Below are 25,759 nucleotides of genomic sequence, written 5' to 3' on the forward strand. Positions count from 1 at the left end.
TTTGAGTGATCGGAAGACTAGAAAGGTGCCATCCAAGTGGAGTACCATTTAAACTCAGTAGTACACGTGATGTGGAGATGATGTTGCCAGTTGGATGCAGACCGTTACAGACAGACTTAGGTTGTGAACGACACGCTAACATGCTGATAGATTCTGTGTTTTTGCTGAGCTAGACCAGAGCATATTCAGTTAAATCAGATTGATGATGCTGTTTTGCCCTCATTGTTCTCTGTGAAGTTTGCTGAAAGTGATGGAATATCGTCGTTTTATGTGGAATGAACACCGCACCAGACCCAGTTTAAAAAATGAGGTTTTAAATGCTACGTACGTGGCATGTTAGCAATCGGTCATATGAGGCAATTTGGCCTTGTATACTCAGAATAATTTGGCATGCAGTTAACACACCAGTCATAATTTTGTTAAATTCAACTCCTGGCATTTGCTTCTGGTGTTCTTAACCGCTATTTTGGCATAAGGAAACAACAGGAGTAACAGGCGAACAAGTTTTTAGTCAAAGTCTAATCAGTGTTCACAGCCTGCAGCTATAACCAGAAATCGACTTGAGATGATGCCTACTTAGTTTTACACTTTATTTTTTCTCACATGCTACTTGCTACAAACACTGGAGGCCCTGATTGGACACTATTAGGTTAATAGGCTTAAAATATTATATGATATTCAGATTCTGCAAAAATGTATGCGACACAATCCGCTGGATCATTTCTCCAAAAAGGAGTTGGAGTCATGACTTAAAGTGCTGTGAAAGAGAAATGCTTTTTGACCCTCGCAGACAGTCTTTGGCTGCGTGAGTACAGACGCCAGCTCGCAGAGTGCTCACCAGAAAGTGTCTCCATTTATTCCACTTTCATACTAATAGAAATGTTGAGGGTCACTGTCGCTATCACTCTTTACTTCCTGAACTGGACTCCACAGCTTTTACATTTCCTCTAGTATTACTGCATGTTGATGATTATCAGTGTAAATAAGTCTCTGTGAAGCTCTGCTACAGCATAGCACTGACCCATGATAAATGTTCCCTCAAGCTTCAGTGTTCCCAGATGTGCAGAGCGAGCAGATCGCCCCGTAAAGACATATGTTGTTCCTTAAGGATGGTAGAGTCACTCATGTTTCCAATTGATGGGCAAAGAGTCATAATTGAACCACTCATTGTTGGAAGTGCAGATACCTCAAGGCCTCTTTTGGGCCTTGATCTGTCAATCTTTTAGACCACATAAAAATGAAGGAGGCTATTGATAGAAAGGGAGGATTTCACGGGTTCAAAATGTGACGTTTGTTTCCAATGAGAGCTGCGGCTGCATCCACATGTATCAGTTCAGAACTACGAGAAGATTTTACGGTTTTGATCTGGTTGAAATTGTGGGTTGGAAAATATATACATTGAGTCATAAATTCAGAGGTCATAGATTGAATATGCATTCATCCAGAGGGAGGGGAAATCCAGTAGCACATGTGCTGAACATCTTGGAGAGGAATTTTGTGGAGACCTTGGGTAAAGCAAGGCTGCAGGTATCATTAGGGTTAGCATTAGCACAAAACAGCTTCATGAAGATGGACTGACTGGTATGCTAACTGTCCACTGGTGGTGGGATTTATCCTCATTTCTCTCTCTTGTACTCTGAGGATCACACACGGACATCTTGCGGAGGAATTTAAGACGCCGAGCGGGGAAAGTCCTTGAGCGATGCACTTCTGCAAAGCCAGGTGTTGCCACTGACATTAAAGAGCTAACAGTGTGTTTCAAATGTGATGCAGACAGACACAGTGGCATCCTAAGTGGATTCTTCCGAACTGTAGGGTAGAATTTAGTAAGCAGGAGCTGCACAATGCAAGTTTTCTGATGATTTATGTTGCTTGCTTTGTTTCATAAAAACAGGACGTCAAGCTGCTTGAGGTTGATTTATGTTCAGCCGCTGGAATGCACTGCGTATAATAACACTGGAACGGCACTTTCATGTTTTGTAAGCCTGTATGATGTAACAGCTTGGGGGGATATTTAAGGGATTTTCATTCAGAGGTCCACAATTGGACTCCTCAATCAACTTTTTTTCTGCTTAATTTATTTTTGATTTATTCTCCCATACATATATTGCAGAAGGTTAATTTAACAAATCAGGGACACTGTCACATGTATATGCTTCATCAGAAGTGCAGCAAAATTAGTAGATGGCCATGTAATCACAGTATAGGATAACAACATTTAAATGGGAAAATTAATGTAAGTAATTTGCTAGTAATCACATCAAAGCATGTAGAAAGTAACTCTACTTTAAATTTAAATTAGTATATCCGTGATTACATCTCTAAATAAGTTCTTTAATAATTTATTGTAATGTCCACTGCATGTTTTTATGCTTTTTGTGTAAATCAAAGCTTTGTACATAGAGGCTAGCAACCATGCACATCTATATGTACAAAGAAATAACGTACAAAAGTTCTTCATAATCTTCATTATTAATAATAGCAAAACCAACAACAGTTAAGGTTAAAATTAAGAGAAGAGGAAAAAACGAAAAGTAAACAAACAAAAAAAACCAAAAGAAATGAAATGGGAAAGTGAGAGATTATGTTTTAAAATCATTTGTTTTTGAATTACAGGATTGTCAGGGTGAGAGCGACACTAATGTGTGCTAATTGCGCTATTGGAAATGTGCATCTTTTTTTGCAGACACTAAATAATAAGATAAAAAAAGCCAGACTGTATTGTATCAAGCTGCTGTGAACTGTAACTTTACCACTGCTAAGTAGACGGTAGATAATCACGTTATCTTGAAGCTTGACTGGGCAAAGCTTCTATTCCCTCGAGCAGCTGCCTCCATCATAACATCCCCAGACGTACACTGCACACTGACTGACACAAAAATAAAGAAAAGACTGCATGACTTGAAGAATCTCAGGTGACTGAGGGGACTCCGACTGGTAATTTGAATCTCTGACTTTTAGGGGGCAGCCCTAAATAATAGTTTAAAAAGGAGAATGTTTTTAAAATGGCTGATGTCTTTTTTTTTTCCTAAACAGAACGTATTAAATGTTATAACTGTGCTATTTATCTTGTTCCAAAATGCATTTGCAAACTTGCCAACAGATTAGCTGCAGAATGATCCCTGTTAATAAACTCCCTTCATTCCTCCCGTCTCCTCCTCTCAACAGGCCGCGGCAGTGACTCAGAGTCCGACGGACCTCCTCACAGGAAGATGCCAGACGTCCGAAAGGATGACATGTCGGCACGGCGGACATCCGTCAGCGAGCTACGAACCGCCATGCCCTTTAACCAGTACCTGCCCAACAAGAGCAACCAGAGTGGATATGTGCCCACACCACTCCGGAAGAAGAAGAACGATAAAGAGGAGGGAGCACGCAAGAGTTGGAGTACTGCTACCTCCCCTGTAGGAGGAGACAGACCATTCAGGTGAGTCAGAGTGTGGTAGTAATTACAAGGGAAGAAACACTGTCGTTTATTTGAGGTAGTTTAGCTATTTGAATGCAAGTGTATTTTTTATAACAAGCAGAGTTAACGTGCACTTAAAGTGTTTCAATGAGATATACACATTATTGTTATTAACCAGTGTAAAGCTTCACTAATCTAATGAAAGAGTGTTCTGTGTAACTAAACTCAATACAATTACATGATGTAAAAAGTCTGTGAATATTCAACATTAAACCACTTAACATGATAAAATATTTGTGCTAAAAGTTAACATTTCAAACAGGAGCTCTGAATATACAAGGTTTTTTTTTTTATTTAGTCGTAAAGAGCAACTGTGAATACATTAAATAATCCACCTTCATACAGAGGGGCATATTCTCTGACTTTTGGTATAATCCCATTCAGTATGTGGGTGATGGTACAGCTGAGTTTATGTATGAGATGATGGACTTGAGGACAGGTTTGACTAATATTGTGCTGAGCTATTCGAGGTGTAATTGCATAATAAACTGCTAATTTGGCGACAGGTTGTACAACCATGACCTTATTTTATCTTGAAATTGATTTGCTGTAAATAAAACCTTTGAAATAAAAGGCTGTTATAAATATTCTGACAAACAAATCTGGCGGTAGCAAATGATCTAATCTCCCTGTGTGTCTTGACACAAAGGAAATCAATATTGGTGGAAGTAGGCCATCAAGTTATTTGTAGTGAAAGTGTGATATTTTCATAGAATGATAAAACTGATCAGATTGACAGCATTATTGGATGTGTTGGAAAATAAGTCATTTGTTTATTATTCACGGTCCGATACCCTCCAACATATTTATTTTGGTGAATTCTGTGTTGTTTAATAATTTTCCTAGATTATGTGTCACTCATGTCTAGTTGCAGATGAACGTTTCAGCTTGATTATTGTTCTCTGTCCAGTACTGTACTCATGGGAGTGGCTGATAGAGGCCAGATGTGCGTTTTCATTGGCTCTGACTCTGACGAAGCAGAAGTGTGAAATATGCTGCATAGACGAGGCAGATTAAAGTCTGATGGTCTTATGGCATTTATTGGTTTGGCATGTAGAGATCAAAATTTTTACTCTGTTAAGCATTTCATTGTCAGGGGCTCCTCTCACTGAAGAAGTTTCAAATTTCTGCTGGCTTAGTGGATTCCATAATGTGCCTTGATCCGTTTTAGTGTCAGTATGTGCAGTGTTAGTGGTGTGAGTGTGTGTTTAGTGGCGGAGAGTGTCAGGATTTGACTGGAAGTAGTTTTTGAAGGCTCACGTTTTGAGGTTTGGGTGTAGCATTAGTTAACTGTAGCAGCAGATTGAAGGTATTTAATTAAAAGTCAAATAACTGCAATCTAATTAGTTTTACCCCAGTGTGTTTACATTTCCAAACAGTGCTGTGAGTCGGTGCATATACTGTAGGGTAGTGTGTACTGTGTGTGTGTGTGTTTTTCATGTGTCTATCATCCAGTGTGTGTTGTTAATTTGTCTCTCATTCTCCCTGCCATTGACTTCATCCATTGTGTCACATCCAAACACATGTATTAATTGGTTTTGTATTGCTGTTGTTTTTTTTCCCTCCATCTCCTTCCTGTGCATCCATCATGGTGTTTTCCCTCTTGCCTCCCTTTACGTCTCATGTGTGAACCTAATTTTCCCCACATCCGTGTGTTCCATGTGTCACATCCATCATGTCGTGATCATCCTCGTGTCATCGTTGCTAATTTTACGTCACTGTTATTACGTCATCCGTCCTTGTGTGTGAATGGGTGATGGAACAGTCCAAATGAGGTCCCTAGCTTAGATGTCCCACCTGGAGAGTCCCCCAGCCCGTCCCCCACCCCGCCCCACATACAGATTCAGAAGGAGAACCAGACTAAAAAGGACGAGGAGGAAGGGAAGCAAGCTGCCTCCACACCTTACGTTGAGATCCATGCGGTGGGCGTGAGGAGGAGCAGTGATCCTCTGTCTTGTAGCTTCCCCCGGCCCCATGCAGAGCCCCCCATGGACAGCGTAACTCAGCTGATGGTCACCTCTGAGCAAAGGTCTTCACCTTGACTTATGTTTTCATGAATACCTCAAATCAGCAGCCTAATCCCCTTTTATTGATATGGTTCTGATTCATAGTTCCTCCAAATCAACTTGATCTAAAAGATAAAGATTGTAGGATTTAAAATTATTTGCTGATATTTTTCAAATGATAATTTGTTGATATTGTTCTTGTTTTTTTTAAAGGGGAACGTCAACAATTTTACACATCAAAGTCTGTTTACAGGTTTTCGAGAGTACTGCCGCATACTTTAAAGAAAGTTGCATAAAGCCTTTTGTGGCTCCATTGGGAGCTGTGTCAAGTGTGATGAATTGCCTCAAGTGATGTCACTTGTGGCAACTTTGGTTTGATGAGACTACAAGTTTGAAAAAGTAAAAAAAAAAACAATGGGGGTATGGTGAAAAGGGGTTCCCAGACCTCTGTAGCCTGCTCCTCAGCTCTGCTGCATGCTGAAGGTTCCAGGCTACATTAGCTGCTACTAACATAAGACACCTGAATCTCTGACTGAATTGTCAGCAGTTGAGTTGCACTGTGGGTCTTGTAGGAGCCAGGTTTAAGGAAGAAGAATGCGTGGAATAAGAAAATATGCTGTCTCTGGCTCTGCTGGATCAATTTTTGTATAGGAGAGCAATGCTGAACATATGGAGGACTCTTTTAATGTTGGCCATGAATCAAGTCAGCAGCGTGGGTTCTTATTGCTGCTGAACTTCTGTTTTGTTTAAAGGTCAGTTCATCAAAATCAGAGAAGGTCTCACTTGCCTCCAGGGACCTCTAGCCATGCAGATAATTCCAGCTTCATGTGCAGATTTACCCGCTGAGACACTGCCTGCGACACCGCACAGGGAAGACGAATGGAATTTTATTTGTGAAACTGAAAAATTACACTTGAAAGTCTCCCCAGCAGCACATCTGTCCAAAAACAATGTCCCAGTTGATCAGGGTGATCCACATTCTTCACTGTGAACAGTTTTCTTTTGTAGAAAAGAGTTTGCTTTCACAGCTGGTGTTTTTATCCAGCACCTTTTCGGCTTTGGCACTGCCAGATTACCAGATCATTATTTCTAATGGTGTTCTTATCCACAGCAACATAACAGTGAGTCAGCAAGAAGTTCAGTGCTTAATAAAGCCAAGTTACATATTATACAGAGTCTTTTTTTTTTTTTTTTTTAAAGATTATTTTAGGGCACTTTTTTTTGCTGGACAGGAGAGTGTTAGAGTGAAAGGGAGACAGGATGACAAGTAGCAAATGGCTGCAGGTTGGAATAGAACCTGGAGCTACTGCGGCAAGGACATAGCCTTTGTACATGAGGCGCTGCTCTTCTAGGTGAGCTAGTGTGCACCCCATATGGAGTCTTTACCCAGCAGGCCAGCCAGGAGTCACAAATTTTACACTTGGTGTTGCGTAACAAGGTGAGGATTATGAGCTGTTAAGACACAGAGCTGTTGTGCACTGTGATGCGTGATTACTATGTTGCTCTCTTGAAAAATGTCAGTGTTGTTATTTCACAATCCAGCCCTATCCGGTGTTATTTCCTGGTCCAGCAGACGTTTCATTCACAGCCCTGTTAGAGAGTTATTAGAGTCACACCCCCGGTTTCCAGCTTTTTCTGGCACAGATGTTAAGGCATTGATTGGATTGTCAGCATTTCAAGGGAGTGAAAAGAATGCTCCAAGGACATCTGACTTGTTTATGTCTGCATTCCAAGGAAAAGGGGGGATTTCTAGGATGTTTTTAAAAGGCTTTGATATCAGCTTCTTTAGTTGGTAACAGCTTGCATTTTTCCAGAAGACAGCTGAGGCTGGAATTTGTGGCGGGGGGAGTAAAAACAGTTGTATCACATAAACATATCACATATTGACACATTTAGTACAAGATCCCTTGACCATTCCCATTAAATTCCAGGAACAGAACTGCACACAATTTTAACCACAAGCTCATACATACCACCTGCAGGTACACACAGAAATGTACTGTATGTGTCCACACACTCGCAGGCAGTGTGAACATGCGACCCACCCTCAGGATGTACGGAAATGAGGCTTTCTTCCTTCCCTGACCCTGAGCAGGCTGGGACTGCAGCCTGGCCTTTTCACAGCCTTTCTCTCCCGGCCATGCATCCTGGGAATTTATAGTCCAATAATAAACCTCTCAGAAAGTAGCTGTTCATCACAGAATGACAGACAACAGAGCGTTCAGCGAATTTTGCTTTGGCTGTCTGACTTCAATTTGTTTTTACATACAGTCTCCTCCGAAAGAATTTGTGACCATGCTTTGCAATTTTCTTAGATTTATGTCTTCAAAATCCTCCATTTAGGCTCCTCCAGAGAAATGCTGTCTGATGACATAGGATGATAACCAGGCAGCAGTACGTTTTAGTTTGCTTTGCTTTCTGCAGTACTCCAGCTCGCTCGTGCTCAGAGGATTTCTTCCACCATTCAACGACTCTAGCAGCAAACGCTGCAGCAACCCCCATGGATGCAACAAGCCCCGTCATCTCGTCAGGGCAACATCCACCTGTGATGGAGCAGAAGGGAGCTGCTGCTGTCCCATCAGTCGATGCAGAGAAGGCCGGCCAAACACCCGCCAGACCCTCTCCCAAACACATCACAGCCCCGAGTCCCCCTCACTTCCTTCCTTTGCCTGCCGCCGCGGTAACCGTTACAACAGCAACAACCGATACAGGCCGACGGAAGGGAAGGGCACTGAGCGAAAGTGACGACTCACAGGGAGGGAGCTCTTGGATGGACAGCAATCTTCCAGCAACGTGAGCCCAGTCTAGCAACTACACTACATTTTATGAGTTTCTACTGCGTTGAACTAAAACTACATAATTCAACTTTAAAATCAAGGGCTCTGTTCCAATGATCAATCTCAGCATGTGACTTCGACCTCAGACGGCAGTGCTCCTATCTGGATGACTTAATTACCCAGAGATTGCATGATCTTTTTTACATGAATGCAGATTGACATTGTTTTATATAAAGCAATTGTTATTGTTCACAGAATGCATGGAAACTCTGAAAAATGTGTATTTGTTTCTCATTTCCTTGTGTTTTTTTCCAGTTAAAGGTACACTATGCAGGATTTTCATTTAAAAAAAAAACAAAAAAAAAAACTATATCAACTCATAGAGAAGTAATCCCTCTCAATCATCACTTGCTGGGGACATTTGTGGTCGTGTACCCCCACAGCTCTCAGGTGAGGTCAGGGCTTTATAAAAAGGTAGCAACCAGGTACTAGACCATAAGCAGCAGGCATCCAAGAGACATAGCACTTAAAAAAAAAAAAAAAAAAAAAAAAAACACAAATAGCAAGGCTAAACGCCAGATGAGCGTGAATCTCGGGTTGGCTTTTACTTTCGCTGGCGAGCATTTTCACAAACAGTAACCGACAATCCTGCATAGTATACCTTTAAGAAATTTGGAGATAAAAAAAACTTTGAGAATGTGATTAACTATGCATGACCTCAGTTGGAGCTTTGATCTCATCAGGAGACACAATTAGGGGATAACAGCAATGAATACTGAAATGTGTTTGATCCAATTTAAAAACCAAAATTATTTGCTAATTCTTTGAATGCATTTATTGTTCCAATCAGTGAAACATCGGCCATTCCATGTGTGCCAATAAAATGGCTGGCTTTAAAACAAGCCCCACTGAATCACAGGCTGACATCTTCCTACAAAAAAAAACATGGCAAATAGACATTTTACTACAACAAACCATATGGCAAATAGTCATCTTAGAAAACAATCTATCTGGTCCTGATTTAGCAAGGTCTCTCTTAATTTAGTCTCCTTGTTCTCTTGTGGCGAGAAACCACAGGCCACGCTTTCTCTCATGCCCCTCCAACATCACAGAGGCAGCCCCATAAAACAGACTGTGTGAAGACCTTTGTGGTTGAGGCCAAACCTACAAGTGGTGGTCGCAGACAGGAAGGGAGCCACATCCTTCATGTTGTCTAATAAAAGATGCATGTGCTTTTTTTTTAAGTGGTTAAGTGTCAGCTGCATTCTAAGATCATTGCCATATGCATCTGTTGTATGCTAGCAGTGTTTTGGTTTGCAGTGATGCAGTAAACTTGTCTTCTGTTCTGCTCTGGCTGTGTTATGGATAAGACTGCCCCCTTGTGCTTGGTTTAAGGACTGTCAGTAAACACAGGAACTGACAGATACAAACTATATGCATAGATACAAAACCAGCAGGCACACTTGTTTTAAACATTATTTATGAACCATTTTGTATTAAAAAAAAAAAGTCATAATTAACTCATCATCAGCTGTGATCACTGTACAGTATGTTTCCACTAGCTAATAATCCAATATCCCATCACGTGTTTTGATATTCACGAGTGAATGACGTGTTTCTCTGATGAGTGTACTTGTATTCATCTGTGATTGTGCTCTCTCTCCATGCTCTCTGCCTTCTGCAGATTCAGCCGCACACATAGTGTGTCAGATGACCCACAGTAAGTTGTCCATTTACCACTCAGAGGCTAAGCTGTCTGGCTCAGCACCGCTCTGCACTACAAAACAAAGCCCGCTCAATAACTCATTCAATCGTTCATTGAATGTTCGAATTGGATTTTTCTGTATGCAAGTGGGAAAATCTGCCAACGGTTCAAGTAATTTAAAGAAGTTTGTCGAAGCTATTGACAACAACTTCACGTTCTGACAGGACAGTTTATAGACGGAGGTGTTTTTGTTTGATTTAAGGTCACGTGAGCAATTATTTATTTATAATTTATGTTTGATGATCTTGTAGAAGAATGTACTGATTCCCTGAGTACACTTACTCTTGCCAGGATGGAAAATCCTCTGAAATGGCCTCATGTGATACTTTAATCCTTCACTGAATGCCATTAATAAGTGCTTAATTTATTTTTGCAGCTTCCACACAAACATTTCTGGCAAAATTTTGAGTTGCATGAGATAAGTTCATTCATGCAGATTTCTCGAGGTGTAAATGTGAGTAAGTACAGTCAGTGAAGACTGATGTATCATATTTGTTAGAAGATGATCTCGTATGATATAGGGCAACTTAGTCTTCTTTTTGTGGAAAACAAAAACTCTCTAAATGAAGCAGATTCTTCCTACTTGTATTACTTAAATTAAAATTACAACATAATAAGTTAATGACTTGTCATGGTGGATATTTTTTGACAGTGTGCCTTAACAGTGTCAAATAATGTCTCTTGCCATTACACCTGATCTGAAATGTTGTGAAAATTTGTTGTTAATAAATCTAGTTGACATGCTTTTTGCCTCTTTGGCTGGCAACAACCAGCTCCTCTCAGATTTATTAAAAGTGGCTGTGGAGAGGAATTGAGAAACTGTGCTGCTCCGACAACATCTTAGTGCTTCTGCCAGCTGCATGTTTCACAAACAGTAACACAACCATTTCATCCACCCTCCCAACATCCCATCCCTCACACAATAAATCATCATGGTAATGTCCCCTGCTGCTAAAAGCTAATGTAAAAAGTGCAGCTTTTCAGAAAGCAGGGGAGGGGATTCACAACCAGGAGATGACTCAAATGCATGTTTGTTTGAAAAGTTTTAATTTAGAGGAGCAGTAATGTATTAGCATTGCACAGGCTATAACCAAAGATGACACCTGTTCTTTTACCCGCCCCACTGAGCAAAGCTTTTAAAATAAAATTACACAACAGTCATCTCTTAGGTTGAAAACACTCTCCTGCTACACCTGATAACTTTTGTATGAAAAATGCATCCATTTTCTGAGTCTTAAAAAGAAAAACAGTTATAGTAGAATATATATATAATGATTTTACTCATTCTAATTCTGTGATGAGCTGCATGCTCCTAACACGAAGGCTGCACTTTACTGTCTTGTCTGTAATCTAAAAATGGATGCTTGAACATTACTGCTTGAACAAAAAATGAAGACCAGTGTCAACTGTCTGTAACAAATCTTTTTCTGTATGAAGACCACACTGGTTGTTGCATCTTTCACATCAGAATGTTACTAAAAAAAACTTGCACCTGAAGCTGATGTTTAAAAGGCGTCATTAAACGGCATCTTAATGTCCTTAATGTAATGCATTTGGTTGAAACAAATGTTGGAATGTAACATGAATCAATATGGGATCACTCAAAAGAACAAACCGAAGAAAGATTACTTGTTGCTTCTGAAACAAATTGTAAATATATACATGTATAGATTCCAAAATCCAAGGTATACCTACAGGGTGAGCATCAGGTTACCTTTGAAAATGGACATTTGTTTATATATGTGGTCTGAAAAGGATACATCCTACTGTATTTTGGTATTTGTACTGAGGTTACAAGTTACTCTGTTTTCCTTACAGTGATGAATTGATACAAATTAATTTTTTACGGATGATGTGTTTGCTTTGATACTGCTGTATAAACAGATTTTGGGTGATATATTGCCCTTTTAGTGATTGCTATATTTTAGAGGAGGTTAGGTTCAAAGGTCAGTGTTTTTACATGAGTGTATAAAACAAAAGACATGAACATATGTACTGACAGTACAATGTACTGAGGGCAATGCATGGACTCACTAGCAGCCTTAAAGACTAAGCATTTTATGTTTTTGAAATGACATGTCAAAATATATTTTTCATCATCTATATTCTCCGTCTGTCTCCCTCTCTCTCCTCTCCTCAGGAGTGTGAGTATGATCGACATGCGTGGTGAGGAGGAGGCCATCTTGCAGCCTCACAGTCAGGTGCGTCATGAACTGATGCACAACCAGTATAACAGGATGAAGGAAGAAGACGATCACTGGCAGGACGTGAGTGTCTCAGATTTGTCTGGTTTTATGTTACTATTTTTATTTCTCCTAGCCTACGTGCATCTATGTATTTTTGATTAGGATGATTTTTTTATGCCTTTGAGCCGACAACAGCCGCAGCCAGAGGCATTATGTTTTCGGGTTGTCCGTCTATCCATCCCGTTCTTGTGAACGCTATGTCTCAAGAAGGCCTTGGTGGAATTTTTTTCAAATTTGGCACAAACGTCCACTTGGACTCAGGGATGGACTGAGAAGATTTTATTAGTCAAAGGTTAAGGTGACTGTGACCTCACAAACATAAGAACATTGGCCATAACTCAAAAAATGTATACACTAATCAAAATTAAAAATTAAAATGTTTTAAAAGAAAAGAACGATGAAGTGATGACGTTTTTTATCCAAAAGGTCAAAGTTCAACCTCACTGTGACATTATAATGTTCTGCAAAAACCCTTATCTGATCATTATTTAACATTGTAACTCGGAAATAGAAGGAGAGACTTTCAGTCAGATTCTGAATTGGTGACACTAATCTTGTGTCCACCTTGAAACTGTGCTGATGGCATAGATCTTCTTTGCTGCCAGGTTGAAGATGTGTGTGAAGCATTTGGCTTAGAATTTGTAGCTTCTTTGCAGCAACATCCGTATTTGAAGAATCACGCTCTGTCATGGCTACAGTTTTGTGTTATGTCCTGTTCCTGTGGTAGCCCACCACAGGCTTATTGGTTTGGCTGATATTGAGCTTCAGGTGATTGTTATTGCACCATGTTACAAAGCTATTTATTAGTCCCGTGTACTCCTCTGGAAATTATTCTTAAAAAGCATATTTGTCAATATAGTGATCATTTTTATTTTGCCAAAAAGATATATTAACTTTCCTCAAGGTCTTCAATACATATATGAGTCTGGACAGACATGAATGTTAACTGTAACTTGACTAGTTGGCAGAGGCATGCAACCACAAGGTGGTAATTCTAGTTTTTGTTTTGAATTTGTTTCTGGATTTAGATTACTTTTTAGCTCCCTTTAGAGTCTGCACAGTTTGTATTTCTTCTCTCCATTGTGTCAAGAGTTTATGTACAGTAATTTGAGTGCCTGCAGTCCAAAGCACAAACTCCAGTAATCTTTTACTGTGCCCCAGTTAAACAACTTAAATCAGTTTTCTAGGGCCACAGCAGTGCTTCAGGTCTCATAACGCTGCTGAGCCAAGCCCTCTTGCCTTGTTTCACTTGAAACTGAAAAACTTCCAATCTGTTTTTGTGTCAGGACCTGGCCCGATGGAAAAATCGGAGGAGGAGTATTTCCCAAGACCTGATCAAGAAGGAGGAGGAGAGGAAGATGATGGAGCGGTTGATGTCGGGAGAAAGCTGTGTCACTCAGAGGAGGAGAAGCATCAAAACCTACAGAGAGATAGTGGAGGAGAAGTAGGTGAAATACTCACAAACCAGATGTTTAGTTTGTGTTCAGCTTAAAAAAAAATACCAAAGCTGTATGTACAAAACACTAGTATTATGGAAAACTTCCTAGAAAAGAGAATTAAATGTTTATTTTAATTGGTGTTAGTGGGCACAAAGATGACAGCAACTCCTCCTGAGTTCCTTTAACAAGTCGGTCTCCCACAGAGAAAAAGAGGAGGAAGAGCAGGTCTGCTCATTTCACAGTCAAATAGATGTAGAAGAATTATAGTTTGGGGATGTGGGCAGCACGGTGGTTCAGTGGTTAGCATTGTCACCTCATAGCAAGAGGGTTCCTGGTTCGAACCCGTGGTGGAGGGTTCGAACCCTGTGGTGGAGGAGCCCTTCCATGCAGAGTTTGTATGTTCTCCCTGAGTCAGCATGGGTTTTCTCTGGGCACTCCAGCTTCCTCCCACAGTCCAAAGACATACGGGTTAATTGGTGACTCTAAATTACCTGTACTTGTGAATGTGAGCGTGAATGGTTGTCTGTGTCAGCCCTGCGATAATCTGTCCTACTCAGACTAACCGGCCTTAGATTAGCCGAAATGACTGGTGTACGGAGGAGGAAGTCTTGGTCTGGATATCTGCTGGCTACAAATCCCTCGGATTATTAGCCCTTGCCTCCAGAGGGTTATCATCACCAGAGTGATAGACATTTTACGTAGCTGTTTTGTTTTTATCCTTTCTGTACCTTCTCTCGTCTTAAACAGGGAGCGTCGTGAGGATGAGCTGCGGGATGCGTACAGGAGAGCCAGAACCCCAGAAGAGGCAGCAATCATCCTCCAACGTTATGCCCAACGTTTCTCCATCAGTGAAGCAGTCCTGGAACGCCTACACCTGCCAAAGCTCCTGGACCGCAGCATATCTGCTGATCCCTCCTTTCCCCCATCACCTTTCCCTCTCTCCCTCTCCCTGTCCGCCTCCCCAACAACCCCAGACCCCTTCGACATGGACCCCAACGGGCCCATGAGGTATCTGCGCCAGCAGTCCGCCCCGGCTCCGAAGTTCACGTCCACGCTGGAGGCGCGAATCGAGGAGTTTCCCAAAGACTCCTCACACCAGCGGCCTCAGATTCGCTCCCGCTCATCTGAGCCGCCATCCAGCCGGAATCTGTCGCCCAAACCGGTGCCTTTGCTGACACCCAAGCCTTACTTCCAGTCACGACCCACAGCAGCTGACCCATGGCCCAGTAAGGTGAGACTGACTCTGAAGCACTTGTCAGTTAGTAAAACTTAGCACATTATTGCTGCTATAATATGCTTTACAGCATCCTCCAAATGCCACGTGGGTTGCTGCCTTTTCATGTGTCTGATTGTCACAGTAAAATCTCTGCATTAGTATACACCCCACAGTGTGGACTCTTTTAGCTTCCGAACATGGTGATGATTAAGTTGTCTCCATACACACATGAAATGATTGAGATTTTGGTTAACCACAACAGTCCTGCAGTGGGCACGGTTGAGGTCTTGACCACTTTACATGTGGTTACATTCCCGTGTTGGCTGCCCTCCTCACAGACTGGTGGGTAAATTCCCCTCCAGCTCTCTTGGCAGTTACATTAGAATGCCACAGAACCACCATGGTGATGAGCCTGGCTGGTTTCAAGGAGAACGCAAGACATCCCCTCCCAGAAGAAGCATGTAATGTTTCAATTTAGCTCAAAGTACTCTCAACAGGATCCATTTCCTTTTCTTCTGGAAAAATCTCCAAATGGGAATTATTCAAAATGAGATCTTGTTTTTTGGTGTGGCGGGGAGGGAGGGGCAGATTATTACCAGACCAAATGGAGCACAGCGCTTTTCTGGAATGTCTTGTCAGGAGTCTGAGCGGAGCCCAGCTTTGAATGGAGCCCTCTGTTCCCTATTGACTTAAGAAGTTGACAAGTAGGGCCCTCTCAATGTGAAGTGGGCTCCCAGTGGACAAAGAGGGCCCACACAGGCTGCTAGGAGAGGGTTGAGGAGGTGGAGGCGGAGGGGGGCAGACTGAGAGCCTGCATTCACCCAGCTCCACCACTGTGTCTTAAGTTACCGCTCACTAGGAGCTCCTCACACATACATTAGTGCCTCTTTGTCATAGAGGCCAGCATGGTGTTGTGAGCTAGATGAATAGCTAATAACGAACAGAGATGCGTGGCTGGTAATGACCACAATTGAGGGCACTGGGTTTGTAGGCGTGGGGTTTATTTTAATGTCTTTTATCATCAGTTAATTTTATTCACTACTGAAAATATTTTGAGCTATATATTTTTTGAGCCTGATTGTAGCAGAATTTCAGGTAATGTTTCACAAATATAAACATTTTTTTAATCTACTAAAGTTATATATTTTCAGTTAAGACTAGAAAATGACAGAATTTGACAAATTATAGACGATATTAATCTGACACAGATGTAAACATACTCGTATAGACTCAATTTTTATCAAATAATCCAAAATCGCTTGGGAGTAAACAGAATAGCAACCATTTCCATTTAAAGAGTCACCCCAAAATGAAAAATACTCATTTTTCCACTTACCTGTATTGCTATTAATCAGTTTAGAGTATTGGAGATATCAGCCGTAGAGATGTCTGCCTTTTCTTCAATATAATGGAATTAGATGGCACTCTCTTCCCAGAAAGCATGACCTGGTTACTTAAGATAATCCACAGACCTTGTTGTGAGCAGTTTCATGTAGGAACTATTTTGTTTCTACCAGACTACACCCACCATCCATATCAACACACAGGCTCGTGCACATGGCAGTGCAAGATGTAAACATTAATGGTGTCCTCCTCCGCTGAGCTGTAATGTTAGCTAGCTCAGTGGTGCTAGATGAGTGAGCAGTAGATGCACGCTTGCAAAATACAGTTTTCAAATGTATTATTTTGAAGATAGACATCTCTACAGCTGATATCTCCAGCACTCAGCAACTCATTCCAAAATAATCTAGATCAGTGGTTTCCAGCTCGTGGGGTTCTGGTCCAAAAGTGGATTACGGATATATTCTGAATGGACCACAAGTGACTCATGAATGTGTCAAGTTTGTATAAAACACACTTTATTTTGACGTACAGTGAATTTCCAGCACTGTGTTTTTATTTTGAAGTGCTGTGTCCTGCTGTAGAGTGAGTGACTGATGGACAGCTACCTGACAGAGACAGCAAACTAGCTTGATGACACAGCCAAACGCCAGTATGACCCTGAATATATTAAACTGTGTGGACCTTGAACTAATGACTAAGGAGAAATCTGGACCCTGTGGCTGGACCAGTTTGGAACCACTGCTCTAGATTGACAAACAGCACTACAGGCAAGAGGAAAAAGATGTATTTTTGGGTTTTGGGTGAACTGTCCCTTGAAAGAGTCGGCCCATCGTCAAATTCAAATCCTCAACTGGTCATGTTGTTATTAATCAGGACAAGCATCTCAGAAGTGGGCAGGATTATTAAAATAATGTCTGTATTAATTTATCATGATGTAGATTTTTGGGCAAATCCTCTAACTCCAGGGCAATGTACTGTCTGAACATAACATCTGGTTACCTTTGATGCTTGAACTCTGCAGGGCATTTTTAAAGCCAGTATTAAACCTGTTCTCTTCTGATCTAGACGGATGGTTTGCTCCGAGTCAACGGCGACATAGGGAGTGACGACGTTCCCAGCACGCCCGAGAGTCAAGGAAGGGAGTCTCCTCCTCATTTCGAGGCATCCCCTTCTAAAACCAGCAACAGCACTGTAGATGCTCCGTCGTCAGCCTCACCAACACACACCTCAACCAGAGGAGAAAGCCCCGTGTCAACAAAGGCCGAGGAGGCACCAAGTGGCACAGAGGCGGCTTCGCAGGACGTGCAAGAAGAGAAAGTCACTGAGCATTCGACGCCACCCAGCCGACCCACCTCGCTGCCATCGGTCAGGATTAAAATCTTTTATAGCTGATTTCAATGAAACCTAAATATAAAATCTAAAAGAAATTAAAAATAGGTAATCATTGTGCCAGAAAGATTATTTAGCCAAGTTTATGTAATTAATGGGACTGATCATGCCTGGGAACCTAAATTTTTGTGCACTACATCAGCCTCTTAATCTCAGGCTTGTTTATGTTGTTTTATAATTCAACATTGAAACCATCTGTGAACCTTTTATAGGAGCTGCAGAAGCCAGAAGAAAGCTGTGATAAGTCTGGGAGCCAGTCAGTAGCTGCTACAGAAGAGGAGACATCAAATGCTGCAGCTCAGCAAAGGCCACCTGCAGGTCTGAACAGCATGCTGCTATGCTGACCCCTTGTGGTCGCTCACAGTTTTGTCATGACGAGTCAAGGTTTCTTATAAAGTGACCTCGATTTAGTTGAAAACGCAAAGAAAAATTGTCTTTATTTTTCTGTTTTTCAGATGATTTTTACAGTAGGGATAAAACGATGTTGTCATGTCTGTTTTCAGAAGCCAAACAAGAACAAAAAAAACCTGAACCATCAGGTCTAAACATTTCCAACCTTGTCCAGTCAGGAGTCAGCACACAGCAAAGTCAGCCAGTAGTTTCACAGGTGAAGCTGCTAACCAAACTAATATCAATAATTTTGTCACCAAACATCCAAAGAAACAATCACCCAGCCATCTAACAGATAATCTTTAAATCTCCCTGCAGGCGAGTGCTCTCAGTTCCCAGGAGTCGTCACTGAGGAGAGAAAATGTACCAAGCTTAGCTGCACCAGGATCATTTGAATATCACCCACCAAGGGAAACAACAGCAGGTTAGTGAACTCTTTACATCCAAATGCCAGCCAGCAGAAGCGTTTCCATACATCTCCTTGGTTTCTCAGTTTGATTAGCATATCCTCCTTGCTGGCTTTTTTCCCTTTTGCTTTTCAGCCTGACACTCTTTCTGTTTTGTTGTAGTGCAAGATGTTTGAATCAGAGTTTAAGAGGCCTGCAATAATGTGATTATTTTGGCACCCTGCACAAACTCCTGCTTCACCTTTCTCATCTGCTCAACAGACAATAATCTCTAATTGGCCCTTACACTAAAGTCCCCTGTTCACTTTTCTCCCAACAAAAACATGATTAAAAGAGGTTAACTATGGCTTTTCCAGATAGTGCAATAAAAGCACTGCTTTCTTTTTATTTTCTGTCTTTATTCTGACTTTTTGTCCTTCAAGTTAAGATTTCCTTGAAATTACAGTCAGGTAGAAAACATGCTAAGTTTTTACTAAATCTGAATAACAGCCTTTTTAAAGTGGAAGCAGACAACTTTTCCTCCCCCAGTGTTTCCAAAGCCTCTTTCCCACTACACAAAAAAAAACACAAACAGCCGTTAACATCTGGCTTTTGTATTTTATGGGAAATTCACTCCCGAGACAAATGACTGCAGTAGTCACCTGTATTTATAAACTCAAGCTTCAATCTGTTTCCTTCACTGCTGATGGAAGCAGATCGCCCGTGCAATGCAATGACAGGCCGCCAGAAAATACCGTTCATCTCCCCCCAAGCAGAACTAGAACATCATTCAAAACTTGGTCAGCACCAGGTTTGAAAAAGAGACTGAATAAGTAAGAGATATTAAACAGAAGTAAATGCCGTAACATTTTCACTGGCTTCCATGCTGCTTTCTGCTGTTTACTAACCTGTTTTCCGGCCCATCAGGTACGTCAGATGTGACGCACCAGTAAGAAAAAAACCACACACACTGAAAGGCACATTTTTCTCCTGCAGAGCCATGTACACGGCTCTGGTTGACTGGCAATTGGAAAAGAGTCTTTGACATTTTAAGCAGGTTTTCCCATTTTAAGAAACCCCAGGTACACAGACTAATTTGGTGGGATAAGGGTACAAGTGGTATTATTGTTGCCGCTGCTGCTGTTGCAAAATCAACCACATCGCTTTTCCTCAGAGCCTAGCGACTACCACAGTTTTCACAGTTACTTCTGTTGTTCCACCATCCACCATTTTCGCTACTGGGGATAGTAACTGCAAAGAACCTGCACTGATACTCTTAAGTAACTGGGGATAGGTTTGGGGAAAACAAAAGCGCTGTTTGCTTGTGCCACGGTAGATGCACCTCCTTTGTGCTGTAATTCGAGCCCTTGTTTTCCCTGAAGATTAAACCTGCTGGCACACAGAATAACATATTGAAAGCAAAGCTTAAGGAACCAATGTGAACCCAGATGGTGTCATTATGCTATAACCATTACACTGTGCTGTCAACATTATTTCATAATGATTAGGTAAAGAAAGAAAATGTCTGTTTTCACTTTAAAGACTTGATATTGTTCTTCCATTTACAGTTAAATTAATCTACAGTATTACAGGAGCAGAACTGTAAAAGCCTCCCCCAGTTCTCTGATGTCCATACCAACACCTGGTTTTGACATCTGTCTTTCCCTTATCACTCCCCCTCCCTCCTTTCCTTCCCTCCTTTCCTTCCACCCACACATTTTTTTTTATTTCGCTATAGAGTTTGCAAACAGTGTCAGGTCTCCACTGGCAACCAGCAATCCTAAGTTACGCTGGGAGTTCTTCGTTCCTCCAGGTAAACCCCCTTTGTTCGTCGGTGGAGCTCATGTTTCCGTTCCCGGGTGCTGAACGCACAGGGTTTCCCTGCCGTTTATTCAAGGGCTAGACAACAGTCCGTTAGTCCCATCTCTTGATTTTCACTCATTTCCAGTGTTGTTGATGATGAGAGACATAGTCTTTCTCTGTTGTAAATGTTTACAATGGTGTACCCGGGGTAAACTCCTCTGTGTGATGTCATGGTTAAAGAGTGTATGTTGTTTTAAGTCATATCAGTATCATCTTGTTGAGTAGGATGCACGGTCTCTCCAAAATGTCCAGTGAAGCAGGTCACGTCACGTCTGTATGACAGTTTATGAAAATCATAATGGTAACCTGCTTAATTCATGAATGATCAGTTTTATGTTTATGTCAGTGTGCTTTACCTTGCTATACTTTCCACCAAAAGCTACATGAGGTCTGCTTCAGCATCTGAATCAAAAAAGTTTTAATTTAGAGCTTTATACATCAAAAGATAAATACAACACAATGACTGAAGGGCAACAGAGTATGTTGCTTTTGGTGGACTGGTTTCACTGTCACTGCTTTCTCTCTGTTTATTCTTTCATCAGCATCTTTCATCTTTACTTCTCAAAGGTATAGTTTAGATTTTTAAAGTGAGGTTTTCTGAAGTACCTATCCACAGTCAGTGTGTTGCCTACAGTAGATGGCAGTCAGCACACCCCAGTTTGGAGAAGCAGCCACGAGTACTGCCACAGAAACTATGCAATGTACTGCTTTGTATGGGGGCTGTAGCAAAACACATTTTAGCAAACTAAAAAAATCAGTATTAATTTAAGTGTATGCTACATTGAGAATATTTTCACAACTTTACCTTGCTGTCAGACAGCACTTTCTGACAGGGAACTGAAAATGTTATCGACACTCTCTTCAAAACCAGACTCTATTGACAAAATCAGTAATTTTACCTTGTAGTACCACTGCCTTGATTAGTTAGTTTGTTTGTGTAGGTCAGACACTGACTACTGATGAGTACCTCATACAGCCCCACCTCAAAAAGTCTGAACTATCCCTTCAGGTTGTCAAACCAACAATTTGCTTGTTGTCATTTTCCTAAATATTTATCCCATTAAAAGGACTTCAATTTGATGTTAAATTGTATTTTAACTACCGTTCTCTCTCACATTTCCTTTACAGAAGAGAAGGAGAAGGATCGCCGTGGAAATGTGAGTAAAAAGCATCATCTGACTACAACAGTATTTTGTGGTCAGACCCTGAAAAACCCTTTACTGCTTCTCATCTGGCTTATCTCCTGGGTTACAGTAGTGTAGTTTATCAGACTGCATGTACACAGAGATAAAAACAGAAGTCAAATGCTGAAAACCTTCAAATGACTTAAAGCTGCAGATAAGATCAAGTTAAAATCAGCAGGTACCTTATAAAAAAAATCTTTCATCTCAATAGAAACATAACTTAGACCATGAAAAAGACTGCCTGCATCTTAAACTTTCATCATGTCTGAGATTAGTTTTTAGTGCAGTTTTGTGAACTCACTGTCGTACTACGACACTCTACTGCATATCAGAGGACACACAGAGCTGTTCATGTAGCATGCCAGATGAGGATGCTGTAGAAAACGGCCGAGACTGCTTTCGTTTTCATTTGAGCTCATCTGTCTCTTTTTCTGTCTTCTCTCTCCTTAGTAGGAATCCTTTGGCTAGCATTGGAGTAGTGCTGTTGTGGTAGACCAACTATTTCTGTCTCCTCCCTTCCCTTCTTCTTTTCCTGTGGTGGATGTGTGTGCTCGGTGTGTTTGATTGTGCGTGCGTGTCGGGGCCATATCAATCTAATGGTCTCGTTGGCGTCACGGTTGGGTGAGATTGTGCGTGATTGTGTGTGAATGGTGGGCGGTTTGTGGGTGTGAATGTGTGCATGAACATCTGTGTGCCGTGCGTATTTGTGCATGTTGATGCGTGTATGTGTGTGTGTGTTTGTGTTGGGGTCTATCAGGTGTCAGTGCCGGTGTTGCCCCAGGCCAAGCGGGCTGACCGCTGGTCTTGGGACCCGGATGAGGAGCGAAAGCGTCAGGAAAGGTGGCAGCAAGAGCAGGAGCGCATGCTGCAGGTACACAGTATACCTCAAAGTGTAAAGCATGACGCATGAGTCTGCAAGGTCAGGGGTTCAGTTCTTTATGGAGGTTAGGGCGTAGAGAAGACAGTGTAGGATCAGGTGTAGAGCAGACTTTCAGTTGTAAGTATATACTGAGTTTCAGCAGCTGAGTGTACAAACAAGTCCTAGGGTAATAAGTAACTAGTTGAAGTAAACCACAGCCCATAGATAAAAAGATCTTTCAAATGAACATGTGAAGGTTGATATTTATGGCACCTCACACTCTGCTACAAACTGCAAAAATGTTGTAAATTGTTGTCTTTATGTTATTCAAACACATAGCTGACTTACAAGTTCAGCTATGTGTTTGGCAAGCTCTACGTGCTAGCTTTAGTAGCCCATTTGCGCTATAGATGCAGTTAACATGATAGTTTGCTATGTAGCATTCAGCAGCTGCGACTTTTATCACGCTGCGACAACATGTGTGTCAAACTCACAAAAGGTTTGTGTCTTGTGCAATAGTGGATAATCTTTTGCATACATATACATAGTATACGTAGTAGAACAGAGTCTCTCAGGGCTTTCTGTTATTGACTATAATTAAACCTTCAGTCTCTTAATTGGCCTGAAGTTTACAATGCATCTCAATAGGCACAGCAAGTCAGTAGCACAGCCCACATGATTGAATTTGGGTCAGAAATGCTTTAGATTAAAGCCAATTGCAGAGGCTGTATTTACCACGACTTGTTGACAAATAAGCTGCATATGAGTTAATGCATCAGTCCGGCATTATATCCCTGTAAGTACTGATTGGGTGATAAAAAGTAGTGTATAAAAAGATCTGTGGGCTTTTAAAGAGCCAGTGTGTAATATTTGGCATGGTTTATTGTCAGCCTGAATCTAAATCTGAATATTCTACCCATTAATATGTTTATATAAGTGTATAATCGCTATAAAATAAAATTCATTTGGTTTTCGTAGCCTTATAATTATGCTTTTATATATATGTATAGCAAGGGCCTTGCTTTAGAGAGGTCGCCATCTTGCGCCGCCATGTATGTAAGGCAGACCGAGCGGACAACCCATCCAGCCAGAGAACGCGTTTCGCCAGAGATATTGGATGAAGGGAGATACCCAACTGTAAGCTTATCCAGTGTTAAGAAAACGGTTACTCTTCCTGTCTCCTAAGTGGGCGTGGTTAGCTCTCCCTCCAATCAGAGCCTGTTCTCCCTCAACCCCCCCCCCCTCCCCACCACCGTGTTGAACAGAGGCTCTGTGGATGTCTGTGTATGCGGATCGAGAAGCAGGTGGAATGAAAATACATTCTTCCTATTATTGCAGCCTATTGTTGCACAAAGTTTGGGCATTTTTTATTTATTACTAGCGGTAAATAACTGTTTGTAAGCTAACTGTGATTTTTACCGCCTGTTTATCAAGATCACGAGATCTCGCGATAACTTGTTTTCTGAGACGGATAGGGCTCAAACAAAGTTAACTTTCTCTTGATCTGTGCGGATGATGATAAATGCAGCTTTAGTGTCAGAATATTGGGAAGATGTGTGGCTTGTGGAAAATGAATCCAATATTTACTTTAGTGACTACAGGGCGAAAGAATTGACCATAAATTGTGATCACGTTCATTTTCCTCATTGACGACAATACATTCAGAGCTGCCGCAAGTCTCCTACAGGGGCGTGGCGCTGACGTCACTGAATCAGGAAGTGAGCTGAGTTGGGTATCTCGCTTCATCCAATATCTCTGGTGTCGTGTGAATAAATGAACCAACGAAGACAGCGGAAGGAAGGAAGGAGGAGGAGGAAACAGCAGAGAGTGTTAGTAGTTCGTCGATAGAGAGTAGTGAAAAGTTTTTTTAGTTATAAAGTTTGCGAATGGACCACACTTACCACGCAACAGGAGAGAATGAACCCAAACCGTCATCTGCAAGGAAAAGAAGACACAACTTCACTCCTTGTGATGCACTCTCTGCGGCGCTTTTCCTCCTGATGATATATCTCCCCAACGATGGTAGTAGTAGAACCGAATCCCATTCTGTGCATTCAGCCTCTCTTCTCGCCCGCTCAGCATCAAACACATGGAGTTCCTCATCTGTATGCTCCGGCTCAAACAGGTATGGCTCTGGGTCTGTGTCCGCTACAAGAAACTCTTCAAAATCGCGTTCAAAGTCGTCCATTGCAGCGACTATAGTCCAGAGATATTGCTTGGCTAAATAAACAGCTGAGCTCTGTTTCCCGGCTACGCTGTCAGTCAGCGTGCGGGCCGGAGATTGAGCAGAGAGGGGAGGGGGTCCCCACTCGGAATGGTAAACGACTATGTGTGTATGAATTGTGTGTGTTACGCTGGAAGAGTCAGAGTTTGGGACGGAGTCTTTTACCCCCTGGAGTGTTACCGGAGTTTTTGGAGTGCTCAAATAAACTGGCCTTTTTCCCGAACGCTCCTCTGGTCTCCTGCTCGTGAGGGATTCATTACAATATCGTAACATGGTTTAGATTTCTAAATAAATATTCACCTCGTCACCAGATAGACCTACTCCTGAAAAACTTGTGCGCAGGGCTTTTTGTCCCTACGAGGCCACCGTCATTTACCCGACGGGAGGGGTGAGCGAGTGAGCCCTGCAGTCTAGAATTTGACCGCTGATGTCACTGTTTTCAACCCGTTTTACACACTGGCCCTTTAACTTATGCCCAAGGACAGTTTTTTTGGTCATCTAGTTAACATCAAAGCTGTTTTATACAGCATTTCAGTGTGGGTTCGAAGTAGATTTTTAACATATAGTCAATAATAGCTTATAAATAAGGAACAAAAAGGTTATATGTAACCTTACTGTTCAAAACCTTTTCCTTTACCTTACTGTATAACATACAGTAGATGTCTGTCGGCACACTCCCAGTTTGGAGAAGCAGCAGGAGTGATGGGGAAACAGTTAACAACTTCAGTTCCCCATATATGCTCTTGACAAAGCCACCAGACTCCTTTGACAACAAACATAATTTTGGTTCACTGAACATGGGAGCTGCTGGTTTACTGCTGCCTCGATCAGTTAGTTTGTTTGTGTTATTGTGTGACTTTGGTGACACATAAAAGAGTTCTTTTGTATACTAAAGTCATGCAATAACAGTAACAAACTCACTGGTCCAGGCACTGGTAGACCAGCAGCTTCTGTGTTCAGCAGTGTTAAATCATATTTTTTCTCAGTGGAGTCTGGTTCTGAAGAAAGCAATGTAACAGCTTCAGTTCCCTGTTGGAAATTACTGTTAGAAGGTAAGGTAAAGCGATGAAAATATTCCAAATATAAACCCATATTGATTTTTTCAGGTGGCTAAAATACGTTTTGTCAAACTCCAGCCTGCTTCTCCAAACTGGGGGTGTGCCGAATGACATCTTCTGTATGTAATACTCTGACTGTGGATAAGT

The 25,759-nt window shown here is 41.6% G+C and overlaps 1 protein-coding gene across 7 annotated transcripts in view; it reads left to right on the forward strand.

Moving 5' to 3' along the window:
• LOC125894068 (LIM and calponin homology domains-containing protein 1-like) overlaps positions 1 to 25,759 on the forward strand; it is a 115,871-nt gene that overhangs the window by 80,956 nt on the left and 9,156 nt on the right. For 2 of the 7 annotated variants that reach the window (XM_049585176.1, XM_049585185.1), the window contains 13 exons: positions 3,169 to 3,427; positions 7,897 to 8,265; positions 9,934 to 9,969; positions 12,155 to 12,281; positions 13,547 to 13,704; positions 14,447 to 14,930; positions 17,325 to 17,624; positions 17,861 to 17,966; positions 18,152 to 18,255; positions 18,357 to 18,462; positions 20,163 to 20,237; positions 21,416 to 21,444; positions 22,229 to 22,342. In XM_049585176.1, the coding sequence (XP_049441133.1) occupies positions 3,169 to 3,427; positions 7,897 to 8,265; positions 9,934 to 9,969; positions 12,155 to 12,281; positions 13,547 to 13,704; positions 14,447 to 14,930; positions 17,325 to 17,624; positions 17,861 to 17,966; positions 18,152 to 18,255; positions 18,357 to 18,462; positions 20,163 to 20,237; positions 21,416 to 21,444; positions 22,229 to 22,342 (2,267 nt within the window). The remainder of the gene's footprint in view (positions 1 to 3,168; positions 3,428 to 7,896; positions 8,266 to 9,933; positions 9,970 to 12,154; positions 12,282 to 13,546; positions 13,705 to 14,446; positions 14,931 to 17,324; positions 17,625 to 17,860; positions 17,967 to 18,151; positions 18,256 to 18,356; positions 18,463 to 20,162; positions 20,238 to 21,415; positions 21,445 to 22,228; positions 22,343 to 25,759) is intronic. The other 5 variants (XM_049585179.1, XM_049585178.1, XM_049585181.1 and 2 more) reach the window with 5 other exon arrangements.

The sequence above is a fragment of the Epinephelus fuscoguttatus genome, linkage group LG9 (genome assembly GCF_011397635.1).
Source record: "Epinephelus fuscoguttatus linkage group LG9, E.fuscoguttatus.final_Chr_v1".
NCBI classification, from domain to species: Eukaryota; Metazoa; Chordata; class Actinopteri; order Perciformes; family Serranidae; genus Epinephelus; species Epinephelus fuscoguttatus.